Here is a 21,275-nt window from a genome sequence, read left to right on the forward strand (position 1 = left end):
ATTACAGCCAGCCCTGGCTCTGACCGCGCCCCAGCTTTCCCTGTGGGACCCAGGGCTGTGAAATAACAACTCTGGAACCTGTAATTGCTCAACACGACTGCTTAGGAGGCGCCGCCTCGCCGCTGGCGTTCGGAAGCGCACAAACCCGCTCTGCCTGCCCGGGAGTACTGGCAGCGTACACCAGCAACCGCTGCCTTGGCGCCAAAGCTCCTGGGAGGGGCGGTCCGTGGGCAGGGTTTCCACGTCGGCATGGGGGGGCTCTCCCGGTGTCTGAACGGGCCCCGCTGGAGGCTTTACGTGGCCGCTTGGGCCCTTTCGCCCCCCACGTCCCCTCTTGCTTGGGGGTCACTGCCCAGTAGCTGCAGGGCGACGCCAGCGGTGTCCACCTCCACCGTGTGGATGCTGAACTTCCCCAGGCCCTGCAAGAAAAGGTCCTGGCTTAGCCTCAGCAGGGGCCTGGCTGCCATGCGGGGGCAGCCCTGGGCATGCGGGACCCTGGCAACGTAGGGAGCACGTGTGCCAGGCTGCTGGGTCGTTCTGACCCCTTCCCCTGGCCGGCCCTGGCCCCTGCCTCCCCCAAGGGCCAGCCGCTGTGCTGCCAGCCGCCAGGCTCACCTGGGTGTGGGCTAGAATATGCTGAATCGCGTCCTGCTGGCAGGGCTGTTTGGTTAGGACACAGAGGAATCCGCCGCCGCCTGCCCCAGCCAAGCTCTGCCCGTAGACGTGGGGCTGCAGCGCGTCCATCATGCGCCGGACGGCCAGCGGCTCGCAGCCCGGGGCCATGTGCTTCTTCTGCTGCCAGTAGCGGGCCAGGCACGCCCCCAGGAGAGGCAGGTCGCCTGCAGCGGAGAGAATCGTGCCACGCGGGGGGATAGAGCCAGGAGAGCAGCTCCTCCCCGCGGGGCTCAGGGGAGAGGGGCAGGGCTGCTCTGCGTGGCCGGGACCATCCCTGCCTCGGCCCAGGGGGTTCTGGCGCGTTCCGAGCACTTTGCTGACTACAAATGCGCTAAGGGGCCTTGGTCCCCAGCGCCGCTGGAGCCCCTGGCCTCAGGCTGCGGGGGGACGAGGCAGCTGCACGATCTCCATCGCCCTGGCAAGGCGCAACCCAGCAAGAGCAGGCCTCCCCTTTACCCAGACTCCACACCCGAGCCCCCTCCCGCATGCCGCCCTGCCCCGCCCCACCCAGTCCACATGCCGAATGGGCGGCCGTGCACCGGTGCGGAGGTGCTGCTGGCACCCCATCTCCACGCTGGTGCCCGCCCCAAATTCATTGCGCACACGGCCGTGACCCTGAGAAGGCCGCTGCTCAAGGGCGCGCTGCAGCCGCTTTACCTTGCCGGAAGGCCCGGGCGCACTCCTCCGCGTTGCTCACCAGGGCGTCAGCGTTCTGCACGATGGCGGGCAGCCGGGCGTACCAGTTCCTGAGGACGTCCTGCCGGGGGAGGCCAGCCGTGAACCGCGTCCCCCTCCCCTTCCTCCTCTGCCCGAGGCGCCCCAGCAATTCTGGGGGAGCGAGCAACTGAAGCCGGGACTCGGGCCTGCGGGCGGGCAGGACACCTAGGGGGGCAAGCCCTGTGTTCTTCCAGCAAGGGCATTCCACGCGATGCGACCAAGTGTGGGGCAGGGCTCCGCGGCCTGCAGGGGGGAGCTACTGTCTGACAGCCCCCGCCCTGCCTGTCCCCACTGGTTTGCACCTGCCCAACCTGTGGCAACGGGGTGGCCCAGCTGGGCCTTGTCCTGCAGACTGGGCCCCCCTCTGAGCACTGTCTGAGCAGCCCCCTTCCCCTGCAAGCCAGGACAGAGCCAAGGGAGCGAGGGCAGGCCCTTGCCACAGCTGTGCGGCATGAGGCCAGCTGGTTGTCCTGGGGCCGTACAGCGCCTGGCGCAGCAGGGGCAGGCCCATAGCTCAGTGCCTAGGCCCAAAGAACTGAGCAGGGGGCTGGGGTGGGATCCTGCTCTGCAGAGCACAGGGAGGGAAGGCTGAAGCGGCCGGAGGGGGCTGCTATTTAAGCCTGCTGGGGCTGGGTGGGGAGCGCCCCTAGGGCCCGGAGGGGCATGTGCTTTACCTGGAGCAGGTTGCGGGCCAGCCGAGTCTTCCCTGTGTAAATCAGGAGCAAGTGCTGGCTCAGGGTCTGGGAAAAGCCCTCAGGCACAGGGATCTGCTCCACCTCCACCTTCAGCGGCAACCGGGCCTGCGACCTCCCGATCTTGATGCCTGGCACAAGGCCGCCAACCTGGTCCTGCCAGCCCCCCCCTGCCAGCAACAGGGCCTGTTACACAGCAGCAGGCCCCGGGGACACCACCGTTTCCATCGCAGCCCCGCAGCCAAGGGCTGGGGAATGGTTGGACTCCGGCGCCCCCGCAGCTCGGACTGGAGCAGCCGGTTCCAGCGCATGGGGCCTCTCCCGGGTGACTTGTGCGCCACGGCGCAAGCGCAGAACTCACGCCCCCCGCAGGGACGCTGCAGTGACGCCTTTTGCCCACCGGGTGCTGATGAGGCCCCAGCAGAGAGGGCAGCTGGCCCACAGACTGGAGCAGGCAGCTATGGGGGGGCGGGGGCCAGAGGCTGCCTTCACAGCACCCTGCCCCCGACCAAGAGAGGAGATGGGGGTTCTGGGGGGCCGGACAGAGTGGGGCACAGAGGGCTGTCGGGGTGGGACACATGGATTCAGAAGGGCGAGTGGGGAGGGATAGAGTGTGGGAGAGGGGACACAGGAGCTAGTGGGGGGCAGCACCGAGCCAGGGGCAGGGCCACATGGGGACAGGAACAGACGTGCCTGGCTGAATGGCAGAGGCTGAGGGTCGTCCAGGCTCTGCCTGGGGAGGCGCCTAACTCCCTACAATCCCTCCACCCCCAAACCTCTCTTCCATATTTCTCCCACCCACACCCTGCGACTTTCCAGGCTCCTTCCCTCTCCGCTCCGCCGTGACCCCCGCTGCCCCCGAGCCCCGGCACAGCTTGGGAACAGTGCGGGAAATACGGTTCTCTAGCGCCCGCCCAGCTCCGGCTCACCGGGCCTGGTGAGGAATCGGTTTGTCCAAACCGTTTCCTGAGTCGTGGTGCTCGGTACGGTCGCGGGGACGCTGCCGCGGGGGAGTTTGAAACAAGCGTCCAGACTCCGACGGCCATGAGCACGTGGGGTTCTTGTGGCCAATACAACGGGCAGATGTTTGAACTTGAGCACAGGATGTGGAATGTGCCGGCACAGCCCTGCCCCAGGAGTCCAGCAGGCAGGACTCGGGGCCAGGCCACGGCAGGGCCCGGCCCGTGGTCTATGCACCAGTACCTGTGGTGAGCACCTGCTCCAGGTGCAGGACGGCATGGATGAGGGACTCTGCGCTGGCGGATTTCCCAGCCGCCCGGTACAGCGCCGCCATCACCGCCCCCGCCAGGATGCTGCTGGTGCCTGGAAGAGCCAAAGGAGGGAAGGGAGGTGAGGCAGGGGGCACGTGGGGCTCACTTCTCCGTGTGCTCCAGACCATCTCCCAGTGCAGCAGCAGAGGCACGAGGCCGGGGCAGCTGTCCATGCCGGGCGGCCCGAGGGCCCCAGGCTCTGTTCGGTGCCCCTCGTGCTAGGGGTGCCCTGACTAGGGCGGGCCTGGACACTTCGCGTGGTGCCTGATAGTGGCCTCTCCCGGGCTCAGTTTACCGGCGATGCGCTGCCCAGCCCCCCGAGCGTACCCAGGCCGGATCCGTGGGGCAGGCTGGACCAGCTGTGCACTTCAAAGCCTCCGCCAGTGCCCTCCAGCAGCTGGGCCTGCAAGGGCTTCTGGGACGGGAAGGTAACAATCTGGGTGCAGATGAAAGCCGCTTTCAGCAGGGCCCCTGGAAAGGAGGCAAAGCCCTGAAAGGCTGGACAGCACAGCCCCGTCCCCACACCCCGGCTCCTTCCCCCTTCATGCCAGCAGCCTAGCCCCAGGCCTTGGCTGGGCCGTGGCTTTTGGGGCAGCCGCTAGCACGTGCGCCTGACAGCCAGGCAGGGGCTCCCAGCGACACCCCCTCCCTAGGCCAGCCCCAGGTGGGTGTTCCAGGCTGGGAGGCCTGCTCTCCACGCACGGCACAGTAGGGCCTGGAGAAGGGCAGGGTGGGGCTGCAGGCCGGGGAAAGGTGCCAGCAGGATGAGCCTGGGGTCCTCTCCCATCCAGCCAGCCCCTGTTATCCCCTCACCCCTGGGAAGCAGGGCAGGTCTCCCTGGTCCCACTGGGAGTCTGTAGCAGAGCCGGGACTAAGCCCAGGCCCTGCCCAGCACCAAACCCACCGGGCCATCCTTGGCCCGCTGCTTGGTGGTGGGTTTGCACTAGGAGGAGTGAGCCCCAAACTCCTCTGCCAGCTGCTGGGTCTGGCACGGCCGTGGGGCTCCGCGTGGGGCCTCCGACACCTCTCTGGCCCTGGGATGAATGGGAGCGGGACTAATCTTTTCTGGACATCCCAGCCATTCCGTTAACTTAGTTGCCTGCAAGGTTAAACCCAGAGCCAGTGAGTCCCAGAGAGTCTCCAGGAAGTGTTGGCGGGGAGGCAGGAGAGGGGGAGATCTGAACTGAAGCAGTGATCTGCCTGCTGCAGGCTTTGTGGGAGCTCAGAGCAAGAGCAGGGAGAGAGGGACAGACAGAGCCAGGAACAGGGCCTGGTACGGCCAGCGATGTCCACAGCTTGGGAAGGACTAACCCTTGGAACACCGGAGATGTGAGCAGAACAGGGAATGTTTAGTTAGACGCAGTCTGGTTATTTTCCTTATTTGGGGGGTTGGTTGGACTCCTCTGTGTGCTAAGACAAGGTCCCCTGTAACTTTACATTGACTCACTTAAGCTGCCTTTTTTCACACCTGGCAACCAAGTCCTGCCTCACCAAGTGGGTCGTCTTTGTTTTGCTAACAAAATCACCTGTCAGACTAGGATCGGATCCCCGTGTGCTACACGGCCGGGGGCCCTGGTGCACGTGCCTGAGAGCGAGAAGTCAGCTGTTAAGAAACTGCACGTTTGTTTGCAAGCTCTCTCCTGCGGGAGGCTAAAGAGCTTGGGGGACCCCTCGGGAAGAAATTCCCAAGTCTTCCTGGCTTCTCAAGGGGGTTTTGCGTTTGGGGTTGGCAGGTGCCACCCACGCCAGGGAATCGGTCACTGTGGGGAGTTTGTAAGGGGAAGCCTTTAGTGGCCAGGTGTTTCAAAGTCTCGTGGGGCCCCCGAGTGGGGAGCAGCCTTGACAGCCCCTTTGCTGATCCCCCTCCTGCGTTTACTCTGCTCAGATTCCCCACCCCGCCCGCAGAACCCCCCTGCGCCACGTGTACGCCATGCCCACCAGCCCGATCTGGCAGGGACGTTGCTTCAGAGCCCTCCAGTGCACGGGGCAGGCGTGAGCCCCCTAGCACCAGCCACGAGGATGCCGTGACAGGGACATGGCACAGGCCACCCCCCGTGCCCCCGAGGGGCCAATCCGAGACCAGCCCTGGAGAAAACCCCTTCTCTGCCGTCCGGGGGGCACTGCAAGCGACCCCGTGGAGCAGCTGGCGTGTCTTACCTGGCGCGTGAGGCTGGCAGTAATCCTGCAGGTCCTCCAGGTGCCGGCACACCAGCTCCACCACCACCTCCCCCTCCAGCGCGCCGCTCGCACTGACCAGCCGGAGCTCCGGCTCCGCAATGCGCCGGGCCCGGGCCCCGATCGGCCTGCGCCCGTCCACCAGGATGGCGACGTCCACCACGGCTCCCCCGTGCTCATACGTGATTGGAGGCGTGTCGCTCCAGCCACCTGCAAGCACAGAGGGGAGCGTGATCAGCGGGCCCTAAGGCAGGGCAGCCCCCGCAGCCTAGCCCTGCTCCCCTGCCCGCCTCAGCCTCAGCCTCAGCACTGCCCTGCAGGGGGGGAGCCCGCGGTGTCCCGCGGTACAAATGTCCGGGGTCGTCTTTCCAAAAACGGAACGACTGACCGACCCTCCCCCCCGTCCGTCGCTAAGCACCGCCATTTGCCACATGGCGGGGCCGGGCCCCGATCCCAACAGCCCCATAGAAGCTGTGACGCGCCCCCTTCGTTCCCTCCCCCCTTCACAACCAGCGCTGTGACTCTCTCTGCCCAGGGCGCCCCACGGCCCTGCCTCGCCCCCGTGCTGGGAGAGCGGGGGCCAGCCCCTCGGCAGCGGGGCCGGAGATGCTCACCAGAGACGTCGATCCGGGCAGGGCACTCCACCCGCACCCAGTGACCGACGGGAGGGGGCTCCGCCCGCCCGACGCTGACGAACTGGCAGGCCGACATCACGGCCTGCCGGACCAGGATCTGCTCGGCCCCCTCGTAGTGCCGGGCCGCCCTCACCATCAGCGCCGGCCTGCAACGGCAGCGGGACACGGGCGCCGCTCACCAGCAGGCCTCTCTCCCGGGCCCAGACACACGCGCCGTGGGCCCCAGCAAGGCACTGGTGCCGGTCAGCCGGCGGCACGGGTTGTCACGGTTACTGAGCCGGGCCTTAGCCAGGGCTGTGGAGCCAGAGATGCCTGGAGCACGGCCAGCCCAGCACAACACCCCCGCGGGGCCATGGGGCTCGGTCCAGCATCCGCTGGGGATGGGGGGGGTTGGGTTTCTAACGGGGCCAGAGGGCCAAGCTCCTGGCGGGGGGGCACTCAGCCCCCAGGCCAGTCCGCCAGTGCCTGGCTGAGCGCCCTGGGACCTCACAGCAAACCCTGCAGAAAGGCCACGGGAGAGGGGGCCGGAAATGCAGCAACATGGTCACATCCCCGCATCCCGTCCACTCAGTGGGGTGCGCCCAGCCCCACGGCGCCTCCGCCGCACCCACTGGCTCCCGGCCGCACCTGTCCAGCCATTTCCTCCTCTCCCTGGCGAGCTCCTGCACCCCTCCGGCCACGTCGCCGCGCTCCAGGCGCTGGAAGGCCGGGGCCCATTCCCGGTTGGCGGCCGGGCCGCTCCGCAAGCCCCCGTCCCCGTGGGCCATGCAGCCCAGCACGTCGGCGATGCAGGCGAGAGCCCGGGCGGCCACCCCTGGGTCCCCAGCCACAGAGGCCACTGGGAAGCAGAGGGAAGCCGTGAGAGCTGTGAGAGCCGTTCCCCACCACAGCCCGGCAGGCCACGGTCCGTGGCAGGGTCCCATCCCTCCCCCCGAGCACGGAGGCCCCCTTTTCCCTGCCCCCGCAGCCCTGCCAGCCCCTCGTCTAGTCGTCCTGACCCAGAGCATCCCTCCAGGGTCCCTGCGTGGAATGAGCTTGCTGGGTCTCAGCCCAGGACCCACCAGCCTCCTCGCTAACTCTCTTGGGGCCTGCCGGAGCCACGGAGCATCAGCTCCTCCCTTGGGGGCAGCCCGCCGAGGCTGGCCCTGACCAAAGCCAGGACAGGGCCCCTCATGGCCAGCCTGTGGCCCACTGACCCCAGGCTTGGGTAGCCCAGCCAGCCAGGGCAAGCCCAGCTCCCCTTCCCAAAGCCCACAAGGCCTGGCAATTCCCAGAGCGGCCGGGAGCTAAATATTCGCACTGGTTCACTTAGTCGCCCCCCCCTCCCCCCCCGCTCATGGCCACCTGCTCCAGCTCTGGCTTCCCCACGGCCTCGCTAGCGAGAAGCGGAGGAAACCACCCGCCGGCAGGCTCGGTGAGCCGCACGCTGGCAGAACGTTCCAAGCGGCTGGGTTCCTCCCCAGAAGCGAGTGCATGGTGGAGGAGGGGCACTGGGGTCCTGCCGGTGCCCAATCCCACCAGCATTTGTGGGCCTGGAGCCCCACAGCCGCCCCACAGCAGCCCCGTCAGGCTAGCCACAGGCCACGGGCAGCCGCCCTGCCTGCCTCTCACCCTGGTCCAGTGTGTCCAGCACGGCCTCCTGGTAGCCCTCGTGGACGGCGGAGCGGATCAGCGGCAGCAGGCTGCAGTCCCTGTGCTCCAGCAGGGCCCCGCGCAGCTTGCCCTGTGCCTGGCGGAAGAAGAGCGCCCGGCGGGACGCCAGCTCCGCCTCTTGGTCCAGGCAGGCCAGCAGCTCCTCCCAGGACATGCGCCACGAGGCTCGCCAGCGCCCCAGCTCCTCGCCCCACGGGGAGCCCAGCAAGCACAGGACGTGCTGGACCCCCAGGGGCTCGGCGGCGTGCAGAACCGGGAAGAGGCGGGCGTTCCGCAGGCAGCGGCTTCCCTGGGGCACGTCGGAGCCCCAGATATCCCCCTCCCTGGCGGGGCGAGAGACGGACTCAGAGCCAAGGGCAATGGGGCCAGGGCAGCCAGGGCAGAGCCTCCGCCTACGTAAGGCCAGGGGAGAGGAGAGCACCCTGCTCCCGCCAACTCTCCCACCGGCTAGACAGCCCCACGCCCAGCAGGACTGGCCCCGCCCCCACCAGCCCAGCTGGGATGGAGGCTCCTCCCCCCGGCTGGAAGCGGCAGCCAGCAGGGGGCGCTGTTGATGCACAGGCTGGTGGTGCAGGGTGCTCTCAGCCATCTGAGCCCGGCCTCTTCCAAGAGTCCCCTTCTGCCCCCAGGGTGGGCACGGAGCTCCGGAGGCTGGTGCATCGGGCAGCGTGGCCCAGCGACGTCCCAGGCCAGGGCTCGACGCGGGGCGGGAAAGCCGCCCCCCCCCCCCCCCCCCGGGCCCCGCGAGGCAGGGGTCCCTGCCCGGCCCTTCCCTGCCCCGCCTGCGCGGCACTCACCGGATCCCCGTCCGGCGGAAGAACTCCTCCCAGGGCACGTTCAGGTAGGTGCCGGCCTCGCCAGCAGGGCACTGCGGGGGAGAGGGGAGAGAGCGCTGGGGCGGAAGGGGACGGGCAGGGCCAGGACTCCCGTGTGGGCCGACCGTGGGCTCGCCCGACGCCAGCCCCTTCCGCGCGGGCTGGCAGGGAGGCAGGGCCGCGGCCGGGGGGAAGCCGGACTCTGCTCCTGCCCTAGAGCGCTCGCTCTTCGGGGTGACCCCTCGCCCCGTTTCCCTGGTCCCCAACGCCCCCCCAGCCACCCGTCAGGTAGCCAAGGGCAGGCGTGCCTGGCCGCGGAGCTCTCCCCGCAGGGCGTCCCGGGCAGCGCCCCCCGGCACCCCGCACCTGCCAGTCGTCGTGGCGCCCCGTCAGGGTGAAGACCCGGCCCGGCACTTCCCTCAGCCGGATGGCGTGCCCCCGGAGGACCACATCCCGCGGCCGGCAGCGCTGCAGGGTCAGCGAGCAGGAGGCCTCCAGCCCCGTGAGGAGGCAGCCGGAGCCGATCTGCAGGGGTCCCTGGGAGGACGACAAAATGGGCCGTGGCAGAAACGTGGGGCGGTGCTGGAGACGCCCCCTCCAGAGCTCTGAGAGGCCCCCCCGCTCACCTCGTCACAACCAGCCCGTCACGGTGGTCTCTGGGCGCCCTCCCTGAGGGCTCGGCACGCCACGGACCACGCCCCGAGCGTGGGGCCGGCCTGTGGTGAAACCCAGCAAAGGGGGGAGCCCGGCGTTCGCTCCCTACGGATCTTGGCCACGAATCGAGGCAGGAGCCGTGGCAGCAGGGGCCAGTCCAGTCCAGCCCCCAGCCCCGGGGAGGTTGGTCTGGCCCACGGCTCAGCAGCCAGGCCCGGGCTGGGGCAGAGCGAGAGCCCGGGGGCGCCGTACCTGCAGGTGGCAGTGCTGGAGGACGCTTCCAGGCCCGACGCGCACGGCTCCTTCCAGCAGGCTGTTGGTGACTGAGCAGCCATCCTCCAGGAGCTGGGGCTGCTGCGGGAAGGGAAGGAGCCGGCGTCAGGAGGGCAGGAAGGGAGCTGAGGAGAAGGGGGCGCAAGGGGGAGGGACAGGGGAGCACCCCAGACCCACTGTCCCTGGCTCCACGCAGACACAGCTGACAGCAGCCAGTGTAGACAGGAAGGAGGAGGGGAAACTGAGGCGCAGCGAGGGGCAGGGTCTTGCCCAGGATCACTCGGCAGCTCCGAGGCCAGGCTGGGAACACAGCCTAGGTCTCCCCCCGCCCTGGGCCGGTACTGTACCCAGTAGGCTGCTCTGCCTCTCCCCCTGGGCCAGGGGACGTGGCTCAGATGGCACCGGCGTGCCCGGGCTGGGGCAGGAGCAGAGGTGGGGGCCAGGCCAGGAGGTACCTACAGCCACGTGGGAATGCGCCACTTTGCGGAAGGGGAGGGCGCTGGCGGAGCCGGCGGGAAGCGTCAGGCTGCGGATGTGGTCGCTGGCGGCCGTCGTCATGTAGTCATAGCGCCCGCCGGGGATGCACGCTGCCGGGAAAGAGGGGGGCCGCCCCGTTAAGGCGCCCTGGCCCGGTGGGGGGGCGGGGTGGGGCTGGACCCCCACAGGCCAGCCCTCGGGGGGGCGCACTTACCCATGCTGAGCGGGACGGCGTGGAGGGCTTTCCACAGCACGGAGCGGGCGCTGCGCAGGGCCGCCGCCCCCGTGGCCTGGCCGCTGCCCAGCTGCTGGGTCCGGCCCCTCACGAAGTCCTCCTCCGTCACCCCCTCGGCCATGCAGAGCAGGATGTCGAAGAACAGGGACAGCTGGGGGAGGCAGAGAACAGGGAACGCTCGTGACGGGTCACCCCCGCCCCACCGGCAGACCCCTGCCGTGTGTCCGCGCTGGGCGGGCAGCGTGGTGACCGCGGGGGGGTTCCAAGGGAAGGGGGACAGAGTGGGGGGGGTGCCGCAGCGCCTGGCCCCCGGAACGGCAAGAGAAGCTGGTACCAGGGCTGGTGTTCAGATGGCTGCCGCTACCCAGCCCTGCCCCCAGACAGCACCTCTCCGGCCTGGCCCTCCGTGAGGAAGGGGCTGCAGGGCGAGCAGGCCAGAGGGCAGGGGCGGGCAGGGGGCTGCACTTTCCCTAGGAGAGCCCACGGGGCAGCCACGCGGCGGGGCAGGCAGAGGGGCCTGCGGCTCAGGGCTCTCTGGGGCGCGTGGGAAGTGACCCCAGGGCTGTGCGCTGCCCTTGCAGCACTCCCGGAGAGCTGGCTCCCTGCCCCGCAGGCGGCCCGGAGCTCCGGAGCCCTGTCCGGGGGCTCCCTGCTGCTCGCCGGGGGGCCCGTGTGCTGCTGGGCACGGAGGCTCTGCCGCTCGGGGCCAGGGGAAGGAAGGGCCGACTGGCCAGCCCTGCTTCAGCAGCGGCTGAGCGGCAGGGGATCCCCTCACCTGGATGGGCTGGGCCCCCGAGTCCAGGCCCAGGTAGGTGCAGGCGTCCAGAGGCGGCACGACGTGCGTGGCCAGGAGCTGCTCCGCCGTCTCCGAGGAGAAGAAGACGATGCCGCACACCTGGAATCAGAGCCAGCAGGAGCGGGCTGGGCTGCTGGGGCGGTGGGCAGAGTCCCCGCCACTGGCTCCAGTGCGCAGACTCAGGCCTGGCCACCAGGGTGCGATTGTGCCAGCCCCGGGGGGCTGGGGAGCTGCAGAGGGAAAAGGCTTCGGCCAGCAGTGGCTGGTGGCGACTCCCTCCTGGCTAATGGGCATTAATGGACCCAACCTCCATGAATGTAGTTCTCTTTTAAATCCTGTTCTAGTCCTGGCCTTCACAACCTCCTCCGGCGAGGAGTTCCACAGGTTGACTACGCGCTGTGTGAAGAACTTCCTTTGGTTTGTTTTAAGTCTGCTGCTCATTTGGTGACCTCTAGTTCTTGTGTCAAGGGAACAAGTCAATCCCTTTCCCTTATTCATGTTTTCCACCCCGCTCATGATTTTATAGCCCTCTGTCCTATCCCCCCTCAGTCTCCTCTTTTCCAAGCTGAAAAGTCCCCGTCTCTTTAATCTCTCCTCATATGGGACCCGTTCCAAACCCCTCAGCATTGTAGCTGCCCTTTTCGGAACCTTTTCCACAGCCAGTCTATCCCCGAGTGGCTGAGAACCGCGTGGCTAAGGCCAGACTCGTAACTAGCTAATTTGGTGCCTGAGGCCAGACCGTCCTTGGCGCGGGCAGGGTGTGGCGCGAGGTGCCAGCGAAGGCAGCATAGCAGCTGTCTTTTCTGCGCCCCTCAGGCAAGCGCCTCACTCGCCCTGCCCTTGTTACGGCCCTGGCCAAGGCCCAGCTCTGTGTAAACCGAGGCAGGGCCAAATTCATGGCTGGTCCCGCCTTCACCAAGCCAGCTGTGAACCCAGCCGCTTCCCCGAGACACCCAGCCCCAGGGTTCCCCGGCCGGTCGGGTCTCCACAGCCCCACGTGTCCACTCTGTGGGGTGGGCCCCCGCCCTGCCGCCCCCCGGCCCATGGGGCAGGACCTGTCCCCTGCTGCGTGTGCACGAGGCCCTCGGGGGGGACATACCAGCGGCACCTTCCCGTCCGGCCCCGCGCACCCCCGGATCTGGGCCTCCGCGCCTTGGTAGATGATGTCACGCACGAGGCCCTGTGAGAGGAGGGCACGGTCAGCTGCCACGGCAGGCTCAGTGGGCCTGCCCGCCTGGGGACGGTGCCACCCGGACGTGGCACTGAGGCAGCCCAGGGGCGGCATGGCCAGCCCTGGCCCCTCCCCACAGCCCCCCCGGGCCTGTAAACGCTGGAGGAGCCCAGGCTGGGCCGGGCGCCCTCGGGGTGCTGCAGAGAAGCAGGCTGGAAGGCTGCCCCCGAGGGCTGCTTGGGCAGCGGCTGCCTGGCTGAAGGGCAGAGCCAGGAGCCAGGTTGTGGGCACCCCAGGGCCCATTCAGAAAGGGTTAGAGTACCCCCAGGAGCAGAGCCCCCCCGGCCAGCCCCAGCCCCGGGTGTGGATCCCCATGGTCTCAGGGACGCGGAGGGGGGGGGTGTGCCATACGCTCGCCCTGTGTCCCCGCTGGTGCCGAGGGGTTGGCCCTGCCCTGGTGCCCCCGGCGTACCTGCTGGTCAGCCCCGCCCCGGTGCCCCCGGCGTACCTGCGGGTCAGCCCCGCCCTGGTGCCCCCGGTGCCCCCGGCGTACCTGCGGGTCGGCCCCGCCCCAGCCCCCGGGGGCCCGGCGTACCTGCGGGTCGGCCCCGCCCCAGCCCCCGGGGGCCCGGCGTACCTGCGGGTCGGCGAGGTAGACGCCGTGGTCTCTGGCGTACGAGACGCTCCCCGGCACGGAGATCACTCTGGCGCCCTGGAACCCGTCCCAGGCGATCTCTGGGAGTGAGCAGACTCAGCCCAACTGGCAGGGTGGAGCCCGCCCCCTCCAGGCCAATCCTGAATTGTGACCTCCCCCCCACTGCCCCGCACGCTGCCCCCAGAGCTCCCCGGCTCAGGAGAACACGGTACCCTGTAGGGAGCGGGGGCAGGCCGTACCCCCGGGAGCCGCACACCCCCTCCCTGCGCTCTGCCCCGCCATGCCCCTCGCCCTGGGACCCCCAGCGCAGGGCCGGGACGTACCTGCTTCCACAGGCAGGCTGAGGAGCATGTCGGTGCTGCAGACCCACACTCCTGGAGGGGAGCCCCGGCACAGCTAGGGAGCGACACAGCACGGGGGATGAGGACGGGCCCCCGGGCTGCCCAGCTCAGCACGGGGCCCGGCCCCCCGGCCCTCCCCAGAACCCAGGAGCGCTGGGCCCCAGGCCGGGGGGCGGCAGCCACTTCCTGTCTGGCCACGAACCCCAGGGCCCCCCCCCAGGCTTGTGTGCATGAACCGGAGACAGTTGCGGTGGCCCCTCTGCCCCAGAGATGGGGGTCCCGAGGGGCGGTGGAGGGGAACAGGGGTGCCAGGACCGGGAGGAGAGGGTCAGGGGCTAACCGGGGCCCCATCACACCACCCTGGAGGAGTCCCACCGGTGCGCCCCCCGCCCCCGTCCGGCCCGGACCTGCTGCGTCATGGTCCCCAGCAGGCTGTCCAGGTTGCAGGTCAGCGCCTCGGCCGGGGCCTCGGGGTCCTCCACGGGCAGGCAGGTGAAGGCTCGGCCGCAGTCGTCGAAGGGGAAGTCGCGGCCCTGGAGGGAGCCGGAGCCGGAGCCGGGCTCAGCGGGGAAAGGGCAGGGAGGGCCCCAGGCTCCGTCCTCGGGCCCAAACCCTGCTCCGGCCGTGGCCTCGGGCCCCCACACCACCCCCAGCAGTGCCCCAGGTGCCTGCTCAGGCCCCAGCAGCGGGCGGGCGCGCCCCTTCCCGGCCAGAGACGGTTGGGGGCTGCGATCGGGGAGCCCTGAAACGCTGGGCCCCGCGGAGCAACGTGAGGGGCAGCCCCCACCAGCGGTCAGTCCCCTGCTGCACGGAGATGCTGGAAAGCCGGGGCCCCGGCTGCATAGTGAGGTGTCAGCTGGCAGCCACGGGGCTCCCTGGGAGCCGTCACCCCTCCGCCCAGGGCTCCCCCAGCTCCCGTGGAAGGGGGGTGCAGCCGTCCCAGGAAAGCAGGGGAGCACGGCCGTCCCGGTGCCTTTCTCTTCACCCCCCCCCCCATAGGGCCCACCTGGGCCAACGCAGCCAGCCGTGTGCACTGGCCTCGAGCGACGGTTTGCACGGCCCCGGTGCCCACGTGCGCCCAGGTTTGGGGGGCAGAGCCGGGTGCCCCTCCCCTCTCAGGGCCAGGGGCTGGGTTTGCTGCAGAGGGGCTGATGTGGGAAGTAACCTGACCTCCCCCCTGCCCACCCTGCGCTCTCACCATGTGCAGGACGAGGATCCGGGCCTCGCGCAGGACATCAGCCGTGACCACCTGCGGGGAGGGGGCAGGGGGACCCCATTAGCCACGCTGAGGAACCAGCCCTGAGGCTGGGTAGTTCTGACCAGCCCCCAGCAAACGCTACAGCCCAGCCTGGCCCAGGCTTATGGGGCCACAGAGCGGAGGGCACCCTAGCGGCCAGGCTCCAGCGCCTCCTGCCCCTGCCCCCCAGGCATGCAGCTGCAGGCTCTCGCCTGGATCTGGGTCCGGAGCCACCCCGCTCCACAGTGCCCTCCAGCTAGGGGTGCCTACGGGCACTGGCTGGCACCAAGACACCAGGCCCATGGGGCGGGCAGCCTGTGCGGGTCTTGGGGGCAGGCCACCTGAGCCCGGCGAGGGGAAAGGGGAGGGGAGGCCCTGGGGAGACAGGGACGCCGGAGCCGCCCGCCCAGGCGCACACCCAACATCCCGGAGCCTGCTGGGCCACGCCACTCACCGTGCAGCCCGCTCTGGCGCTCAGGTGCTCGGCCGCCACCAGCAGGGCGTTGAGGGTGGCTCCGCCGCTGCCCACGCGCACCGTGGGGTCCTCGACCGTGAGCAGGAGGGGGCGCGGGCCCAGCGCCCCCCGGCGCCGCCGGATCTCCAGCTCTGGAGAACGAGAGCAGGGGCGTTGGGCGGCACTGAGGGGCCAGGCCAGGGGGGAGGGCAGGGACACGAAGGGGGCCCCCGTCCCACCCACTGCAGCCGGATCCCCACGCCGGACTGGCCCAAGACCTGGGCCCATCAACACGGAGCCCCCGGCGCAGAGAACGTGTCGTCTGAGCAGCTTGCGGACCCCTGGCCTGCGGCCTCCCGGGCTGCTAAGCAGAGCCACAGCTGGGTGCATCGCCCGCGGGCCAGCCCTGCCCTGTGGCCCGGCTCTTCCGCCCCCCTCCCGCCCCCCTCCAGGGCTGGCCCCACGAGAGCTGTAGGCAGTGTCCCGGTGCCGGGCTGGCAGGGGGCTCAGATGGGGTCACTGAGCTGCAGGGAGGGCGCAGAGAATTGGCCTGGCGTGATCTGTCCCCGCACTGGGCCTGTGAGGGGGGCTACCTGGCCCAGAGACCCTGCCCCACAGCCGGCGGGGCCGTGCCACCTGGAGGACAGGTCTCAAGGCCGGTGGAGCTGCCAGGCCTCGGGAGGAGGAGCTGGGGCCGCACCGCGCCGGGGGCCGGGCAGCGGGGAGAGGCCGAGGAAGGCCCCCGTCCGGCGTGAAGCAGCGAAGGCGGCGGTTGTGGGGAGCCTGCGTCATGCGGGCGGATTCCCTGTTGGGCTAGTGATGGCCACCCCACCAGACAGGGCCCGGGCTGGGGCCCGAAGGAGGGGTCCTACCCCACCCCCGAGTGTCCCCAAGGAGGATGCTGCCAGAGCAACTACTGAGTCGGGCTGCTGGGCCTCGTTGCCCTGGGAGCAGGGACTGACTGGCACCTCCGCTGGGCCTCGCCGCCCTGCAAGAGGGGTGTCTTACTGACTGTGGCCACTAGGCCGCGCTGCCTCCTTGGAGACGGGGTGCAGAGCTTGGCCTGGAGACGCGCCCGGGGCAGAGCACCCCACATCCTGCCCCAGCTTTGCAAACAGCCCCGAGGCTGGGCACCGCCCGCGCCGGGACACGCCCGTCTCAGCGCCCGGGGCAGAGCACCCCACATCCTGCCCCAGCTTTGCAAACAGCCCCGAGGCTGGGCACCACCCGCGCCGGGACACGCCCGTCTCAGCGCCCGGGGCAGAGCACCCCACATCCTGCCCCAGCTTTGCAAACAGCCCCGAGGCTGGGCACCGCCCGCGCCGGGACACGCCCGTCTCAGCGCCCGGCCCCCAGGGCGCTAGCCGCCCACTTGCCTTTCTGGAAGGCAGCGACGCTGTCCTTGTACTGGCAGGTCAGGACGATGACGGTCCACTCCACCCCTCTCGGCGCCATCCCGGCGCCCGCCACGGGCCGGGGACGAGGGACTCACGCCGCAGCACTTCCCCGGATGGGAACCCTCCAAATGCCGAGCTGCAATTATTACCCCTCTACCGGGAGGGTTGCTGGTAAATGCGAGACGTTCGGGAGAGGACACTGGGTTCTTCAGACAGAACAAGCCCGACGAAGCGTTCCCGGCTCCAGGGCCACGCTGCTGCCTCACAGCCAGGGTGAGATGCTGGAGAGGAGCCGGCAGCGTGGCCTTGTGCCCACGCGGGCTAAGGGCACATTGGGGCGCGTTCGGAGGAGCATGGCCAGCAGATCTAGGGCAGAGATTACTCCCCTTTATGCAGCTCTGGTGGGGCCACAGCTGGAGTGTTGTGTCCAGTTCTGGGGCCCCCGCTACAGAAGGGAGGTGGACACATTGGAGAGGGGCCAGCAGAGGGCGACCAAAATGATTCGGGGGCCGAAGCACATGGCCTGTGAGGACAGGCTGAGGGATTTGGGTCTGTTTAGTCTGCAGAAGAGCAGAGTGAGGGGGGATTTGAGAGCAGCCTGCACCTCCCTGAAGGGGGTTCCAAAGAGGCTGGCGAGAGGCTGGTCTCAGTGGAGCAGGTGGCAGAACAAGGAGCAATGGGCTCACGTTGTGGTGGGGGAGGTCTAGGTTGGAGATTAGGAAAAACTCTTTCCCTAGGCGGGTGGGAAGCGCTGGGCTGGGTTCCCTAGGGAGGGGGTGGAGTCTCCAGCCCTAGGGGTGTTTCAGTCCTGGCCTGACCAAGCCCTGGCTGGGCTGATTGAGTTGGGTGGGTCCTGCTTTGGGCAGGGGGCTGGACTCGCTGGCCCCCGAGGTCTCCCCTTGGGAAAGGGGAGTCGGCTATGCTGGCAGGAGGCCCGTCTATACATCGGAACGGCGTCCACGGTAGGGATGGAACAGTGGAGTTGAGTAACCGATAAGCAAACGTGTGTCGGTTACTGCGATAGACACGCATCCCCCCCGTAAACATTTTCGCAGGCTGGCTCAGCCCTGACTTGCACTGGGTCTGGGACCTCTGCATTTAAGGAGCCAGGCAGCCCGGCTGAGTTCCAGCTCGCGCCGGGTCCGGGCGCTCAGCCCTCTCTCGGGCAGGGGCTGCTGCCACTGTATCAGAGGCAGCAGCAGGGCAACAGGGAGCTGGTCCACAAGGGGAGCCGGTTTTTAAACTGGCTCCCCTCGCGGCCCAGCTCCCGCCTGGCATCCCACGCACTACCTCTGATAGAGGCAGCAGCGCAGAGTGGGAGGGGGCTCCGCGGGGTCAGAGCACACTGGCCCCCCCGGGGACTATAGACCAGTCGAGGAACCAGTAAGAATTCATGAGGATAATCGACTATGCAAGGAACGGATATTTAACACCCCTAGTCCATGCTGGGCCCATGCCTGCATAACCACGGCGGTTAGGTTGGTGATAACTACTGCTCCCTGGGAACGGATTTTGGCAAACCCCCCCCCCCCTCCAGTGGTGCAGGTAGAACAGTGAACGTTTGTAGTGGGGACCTGGCTCAAGCCACAAACGCCCACCCACTCCTGCTGCCATTCATCGAAAAGCAGCGCCAAGCCGCGTCAGCGCGCTCTTACCTCTTCAATTAGGGTGGGGGAGGTGCCCAGCCCCACGACAAGGCCACCAGCCACCACAATGCAGGGGCAGGACTTGTTGACGGAGACGGGAGGACAGGAGCCGGAAGAGAACGTATCTATTTCTGGACCATCTTCTGGAGGTGGAAGGAACACGCTCTAGAGCTGGGCCAACCTGAGAAACATGTACCTTCCACCAACAGAAACTGGTTCAATAGAAGACAAAAGGCCTGGCTAATTGCAACTGGCACCTAACGAGCAGATTACACCCCATCGTTCCAAAACGACCAGTAACCACATGCCTCATTTGGAACGGGAGCCGAGCCCACAAGAAAAAGGGCCCATGCAGCACAGAACTGTTAAGTGTACACTACTGGGAAAATTAACTAAAAATTGACAATGAAAGGAAACTGCATCTGTGCTTGTTCCGTTTAAATTCAGAGAGTTGAATGCGATGTTTTCCCTTTGCGTAATAACGCTTCGAAGCTGTCTGAAGGCAGTGTCCGGTTGCAAGCTTTTGAAAGCACAAGCGCGTCTCGTTCAGAGTTACGAACGTCTCAGCGCTCCAAGCACCCTTCCGTTGGGAGGTGTTGGTAAGTGGGGGGTTCGTAGCTGGGAAAGAGTGCTATGAAACAGATCAGGAGACGTTTGACATTCACAAAGCATAGGGAGGGTTGGTTGATCTTAGCTCAGCTCCCCAGGGGCACGTCCAAAAGGATTTCTCGCCAAAGCCAAGGCGTTTCTTGGAAAACCCAGGCGGTTTGCAGAAATCAGAGGGCTCAGCAGTCATACTGAATCTTGTATTACCTTGGAAATGCTTATCCTGCACATTGTGCCGGTAGCGCATTGTGCAAGCACAAGATGTAATTTGCTTCTACACGGATTCAGAATCTACAGCCAGAAGGGGCTGTCATGGTCACTTGTTTGACCTCCTGCACATCGCAGGCCACGGAATCTCACCCCTCTCCTTCTGCAATAGACCCAGAACCTCCGGCTGAATTCCTGACATCTCACCTCACTGAAAGGCTTCACGTTACAGAGAATCCACCACCTACTCTAATTCAAAACAGCAAGTGACCACGTCCAGCGTTCCCCCGGAAGCTGGGCGCTCGTACGGCCTCTCAGGAGAGACACCAGTGCTGCCCAGCTGATTAGCAAAGTGCCCATCGCGAGGGGTTTTCTTTCTACTGGTGGTGCACATTCCTCGGTGCTGCAAAACTGTGTTCCGCACACAGGTGGAAAAGATTAGAGGGAACATTGTCCATGTCCCATGCTAGAGAGGAAGGTGAAAACCCCCCAGGGCCCTGCCAATCTGACCTGGGGGGCATTCCTTCCCAACCCCAAATAAGGTGATCAGTTAGACCCCGAGTGTGTACGCGAGACCCTCCAGCCAGACCCCCTGGGGGAAAGAATGCTCTATAGGAACTTGGAACTACCCCATCTAATGTCTCACCTCCGGCTGCTGGAGATATTTGCTACTAGCCGGACCACATACCATTGTAAGCAGCCTCATCTTAGCACAGACCCTGTGCTAAGAATCCACCATCTCTCCACTTTCTAGACCCAGAAACACTCAACCCCCGCCCCCAAAACTCTCGGTAACGCAGCCCATCAGGGAACGGCTTGTCCTAAGAAGCATCACAATGAAAAATACCATGAGTGGCACTCAAAACACCCCGGGCACATCTCAGTCCAGAGCAGCACTGCTGCCAAATGTCCTTGAATGGAAGCACAGAAATATGGGCCGGAGAAAGGGAAGGAAGACACTGAATTGTAAGGGGAAAGTCCAGAATAGTTCACCTGCCCCAGCGTTGGAATCCAAGGCCTGGATCTCATATAAATAAGACACGGGTGTTTAGCACCTCGGATGCTAGCCCAGGCTCAAGCGCACTGGATCCCAAAGCACGCTGCACAAAATGCAAACGGGTCACCCCCCGCCACGCTGGGGCCTCCCCTTCTCCCGCCCTGCCCCTCCAGAGGGCTTGGGCCAGCACACGGCACTGCAGTCCCTCGCAAACCCACCACCTGGGAAGAAACGTGCAAGCGGCACCCGTGCGCCACGCTGCCAGGCCAGCGGCAGGAGCTGCCGGTTTCAGAAGCCCCGGGAGCCCAGCTCTGGGAATTTAAGGGCAAGTGCTCGGACGTGCCCCGTACCCGGGTTTTCCTCCCTCACAAAGGACACCCCGAGAATCGGGGAAACTCACTCCTATAAGCTCGGGAGGGAGGGCAGGTTCGAGCAGAACCCCAGTTACCTGCCCCAGAGCTTCAGGAATGCGGGGAATGCTGCCTCTGCGTCCCAGGGCCCACGTGAAAGGCACAACTGTCGTGCCTCTGCACGTATGTGAAAGGGAGCAGCTCCCCCCCCGTACACACCCCGCAGCAACAGGGAGGCGGCCGTGCACCTGCCTGCAGGAGGGCATCCCACACCCGCCTCTGGGTGCCAGCCTGTGTCCTGCCTGCCCTGCTTGCTTTCCAGCTAGTCCTTCCCCCAGCGCCCTCTGGGGAATTCCCAGCAGGTGCAGGGCTGGCCCAGCTGGCTCTATACAACCCCCAGCCGCCCCCAGCAGAGGGGGGGCAGGCAGGCTGTTCTTACCCCCCAGCTGCCACCCTGTGCGGGGTGCCCCCTCCCGCCGGCACTTCCAACCGCTCCAGGGGAGAGAGGTGCCAAAACTCCCACACTTCCTGCTTAGCGGGGGAGGGGGGCTGAATTCAGCCCTGGAGCGGCTCGGGAGGAGCCCAGGCTCCGGGGCTAGCAGGGCCCGAGCAGGAAGCCAGCCCTCCCCCAGCACGGGCCGAGGCCTGGAGCACCGCAGGACCCATCGCTCCTCGCTACGGGCCGGGAGCCCCGGGGCCGCTGCAGCGCAGCCGGGGGGAACCAGTGCAAGAGCGCAGTCGTGCAAGAGCGCAGCCGGGCAGTCGTGCAAGAAGTAGTAGTGCAAGGAGCAGTAGTACAGCCGAGCAGTAGTGCAAGAGTGCAGTCGTGCAAGAGCGCAGCCAGGCAGTCGTGCAAGAAGTAGTAGTGCAAGGAGCAGTAGTGCTAGAGTGCAGTCGTGCAGGCGCACCCTGGGGGCAGGGCGGGGCAGCTCTCTGGAGAGGCCCGGGAGAGCCTCGTTGGGTTGTGCCGAGCGCCCCCCGGCTCCCGCTCCGCAGGCTCGGCCCGCCTTACCTCCTGCTGCCTTGCTGCAGGGCTGCCCCTTTAACGCAGCCACCGCCTCTCCGCGGTGCATGCTGGGAGCTGTAGTTCCTTCCCCTGGGCCGGCTTAAGGAGGCGCCGCGGCTCGCGGCTCACTCAGAGCTGGG

General features: G+C 67.3%; 1 protein-coding gene across 4 annotated transcripts; it reads right to left on the reverse strand.

The window, feature by feature from the left end:
• Positions 1-65: 65 nt before the first annotated feature.
• On the reverse strand, positions 66-21,275 carry FCSK (fucose kinase). 4 transcript variants are annotated; one of them, XM_075940590.2, is made up of 25 exons: positions 21,142-21,275; positions 17,979-18,112; positions 16,303-16,476; positions 14,927-15,078; positions 14,434-14,484; positions 13,643-13,768; positions 13,218-13,290; positions 12,877-12,974; positions 12,168-12,248; positions 11,048-11,167; positions 10,252-10,423; positions 10,020-10,147; positions 9,540-9,641; positions 9,000-9,170; positions 8,616-8,686; positions 7,777-8,141; positions 6,793-7,003; positions 6,145-6,311; positions 5,513-5,740; positions 3,683-3,826; positions 3,288-3,407; positions 2,067-2,254; positions 1,333-1,432; positions 616-839; positions 66-419 (listed from the first exon to the last, which is right to left on the reverse strand). In XM_075940590.2, exons 3-25 carry the CDS (start codon positions 16,379-16,381, stop codon positions 294-296), a joined length of 3,297 nt encoding a protein of 1,098 aa, XP_075796705.2. In that variant the 5' UTR covers positions 16,382-16,476; positions 17,979-18,112; positions 21,142-21,275; the 3' UTR covers positions 66-293. The 4 variants fall into 4 exon arrangements, with proteins under 4 accessions (XP_075796705.2, XP_075796708.2, XP_075796706.2 ...); XM_075940593.2 differs by having other exon boundaries at positions 16,303-16,491; XM_075940591.2 differs by lacking the exon at positions 21,142-21,275 and adding an exon at positions 21,038-21,123.

Source organism: Pelodiscus sinensis, chromosome 12 (genome assembly GCF_052426305.1).
Source record: "Pelodiscus sinensis isolate ZL-2025 chromosome 12, ASM5242630v1, whole genome shotgun sequence".
Taxonomy (NCBI): Eukaryota; Metazoa; Chordata; order Testudines; family Trionychidae; genus Pelodiscus; species Pelodiscus sinensis.

Coding starts and splice junctions, on each gene's coding strand:
- FCSK (XM_075940590.2), bottom strand. CDS start 16,381: ATGGCGCCGAGAGGGGTGGAGTGGACCGTCATCGTCCTGACCTGCCAG. Junction 12,975..13,217: donor CAGCCTGCCTGTGGAAGCAG/GTACGTCCCGGC, acceptor GCTCACTCCCAG/AGATCGCCTGGGACGGGTTC. Junction 3,827..5,512: donor CTGCCAGCCTCACGCGCCAG/GTAAGACACGCC, acceptor CCTCCTTTCCAG/GGGCCCTGCTGAAAGCGGCT.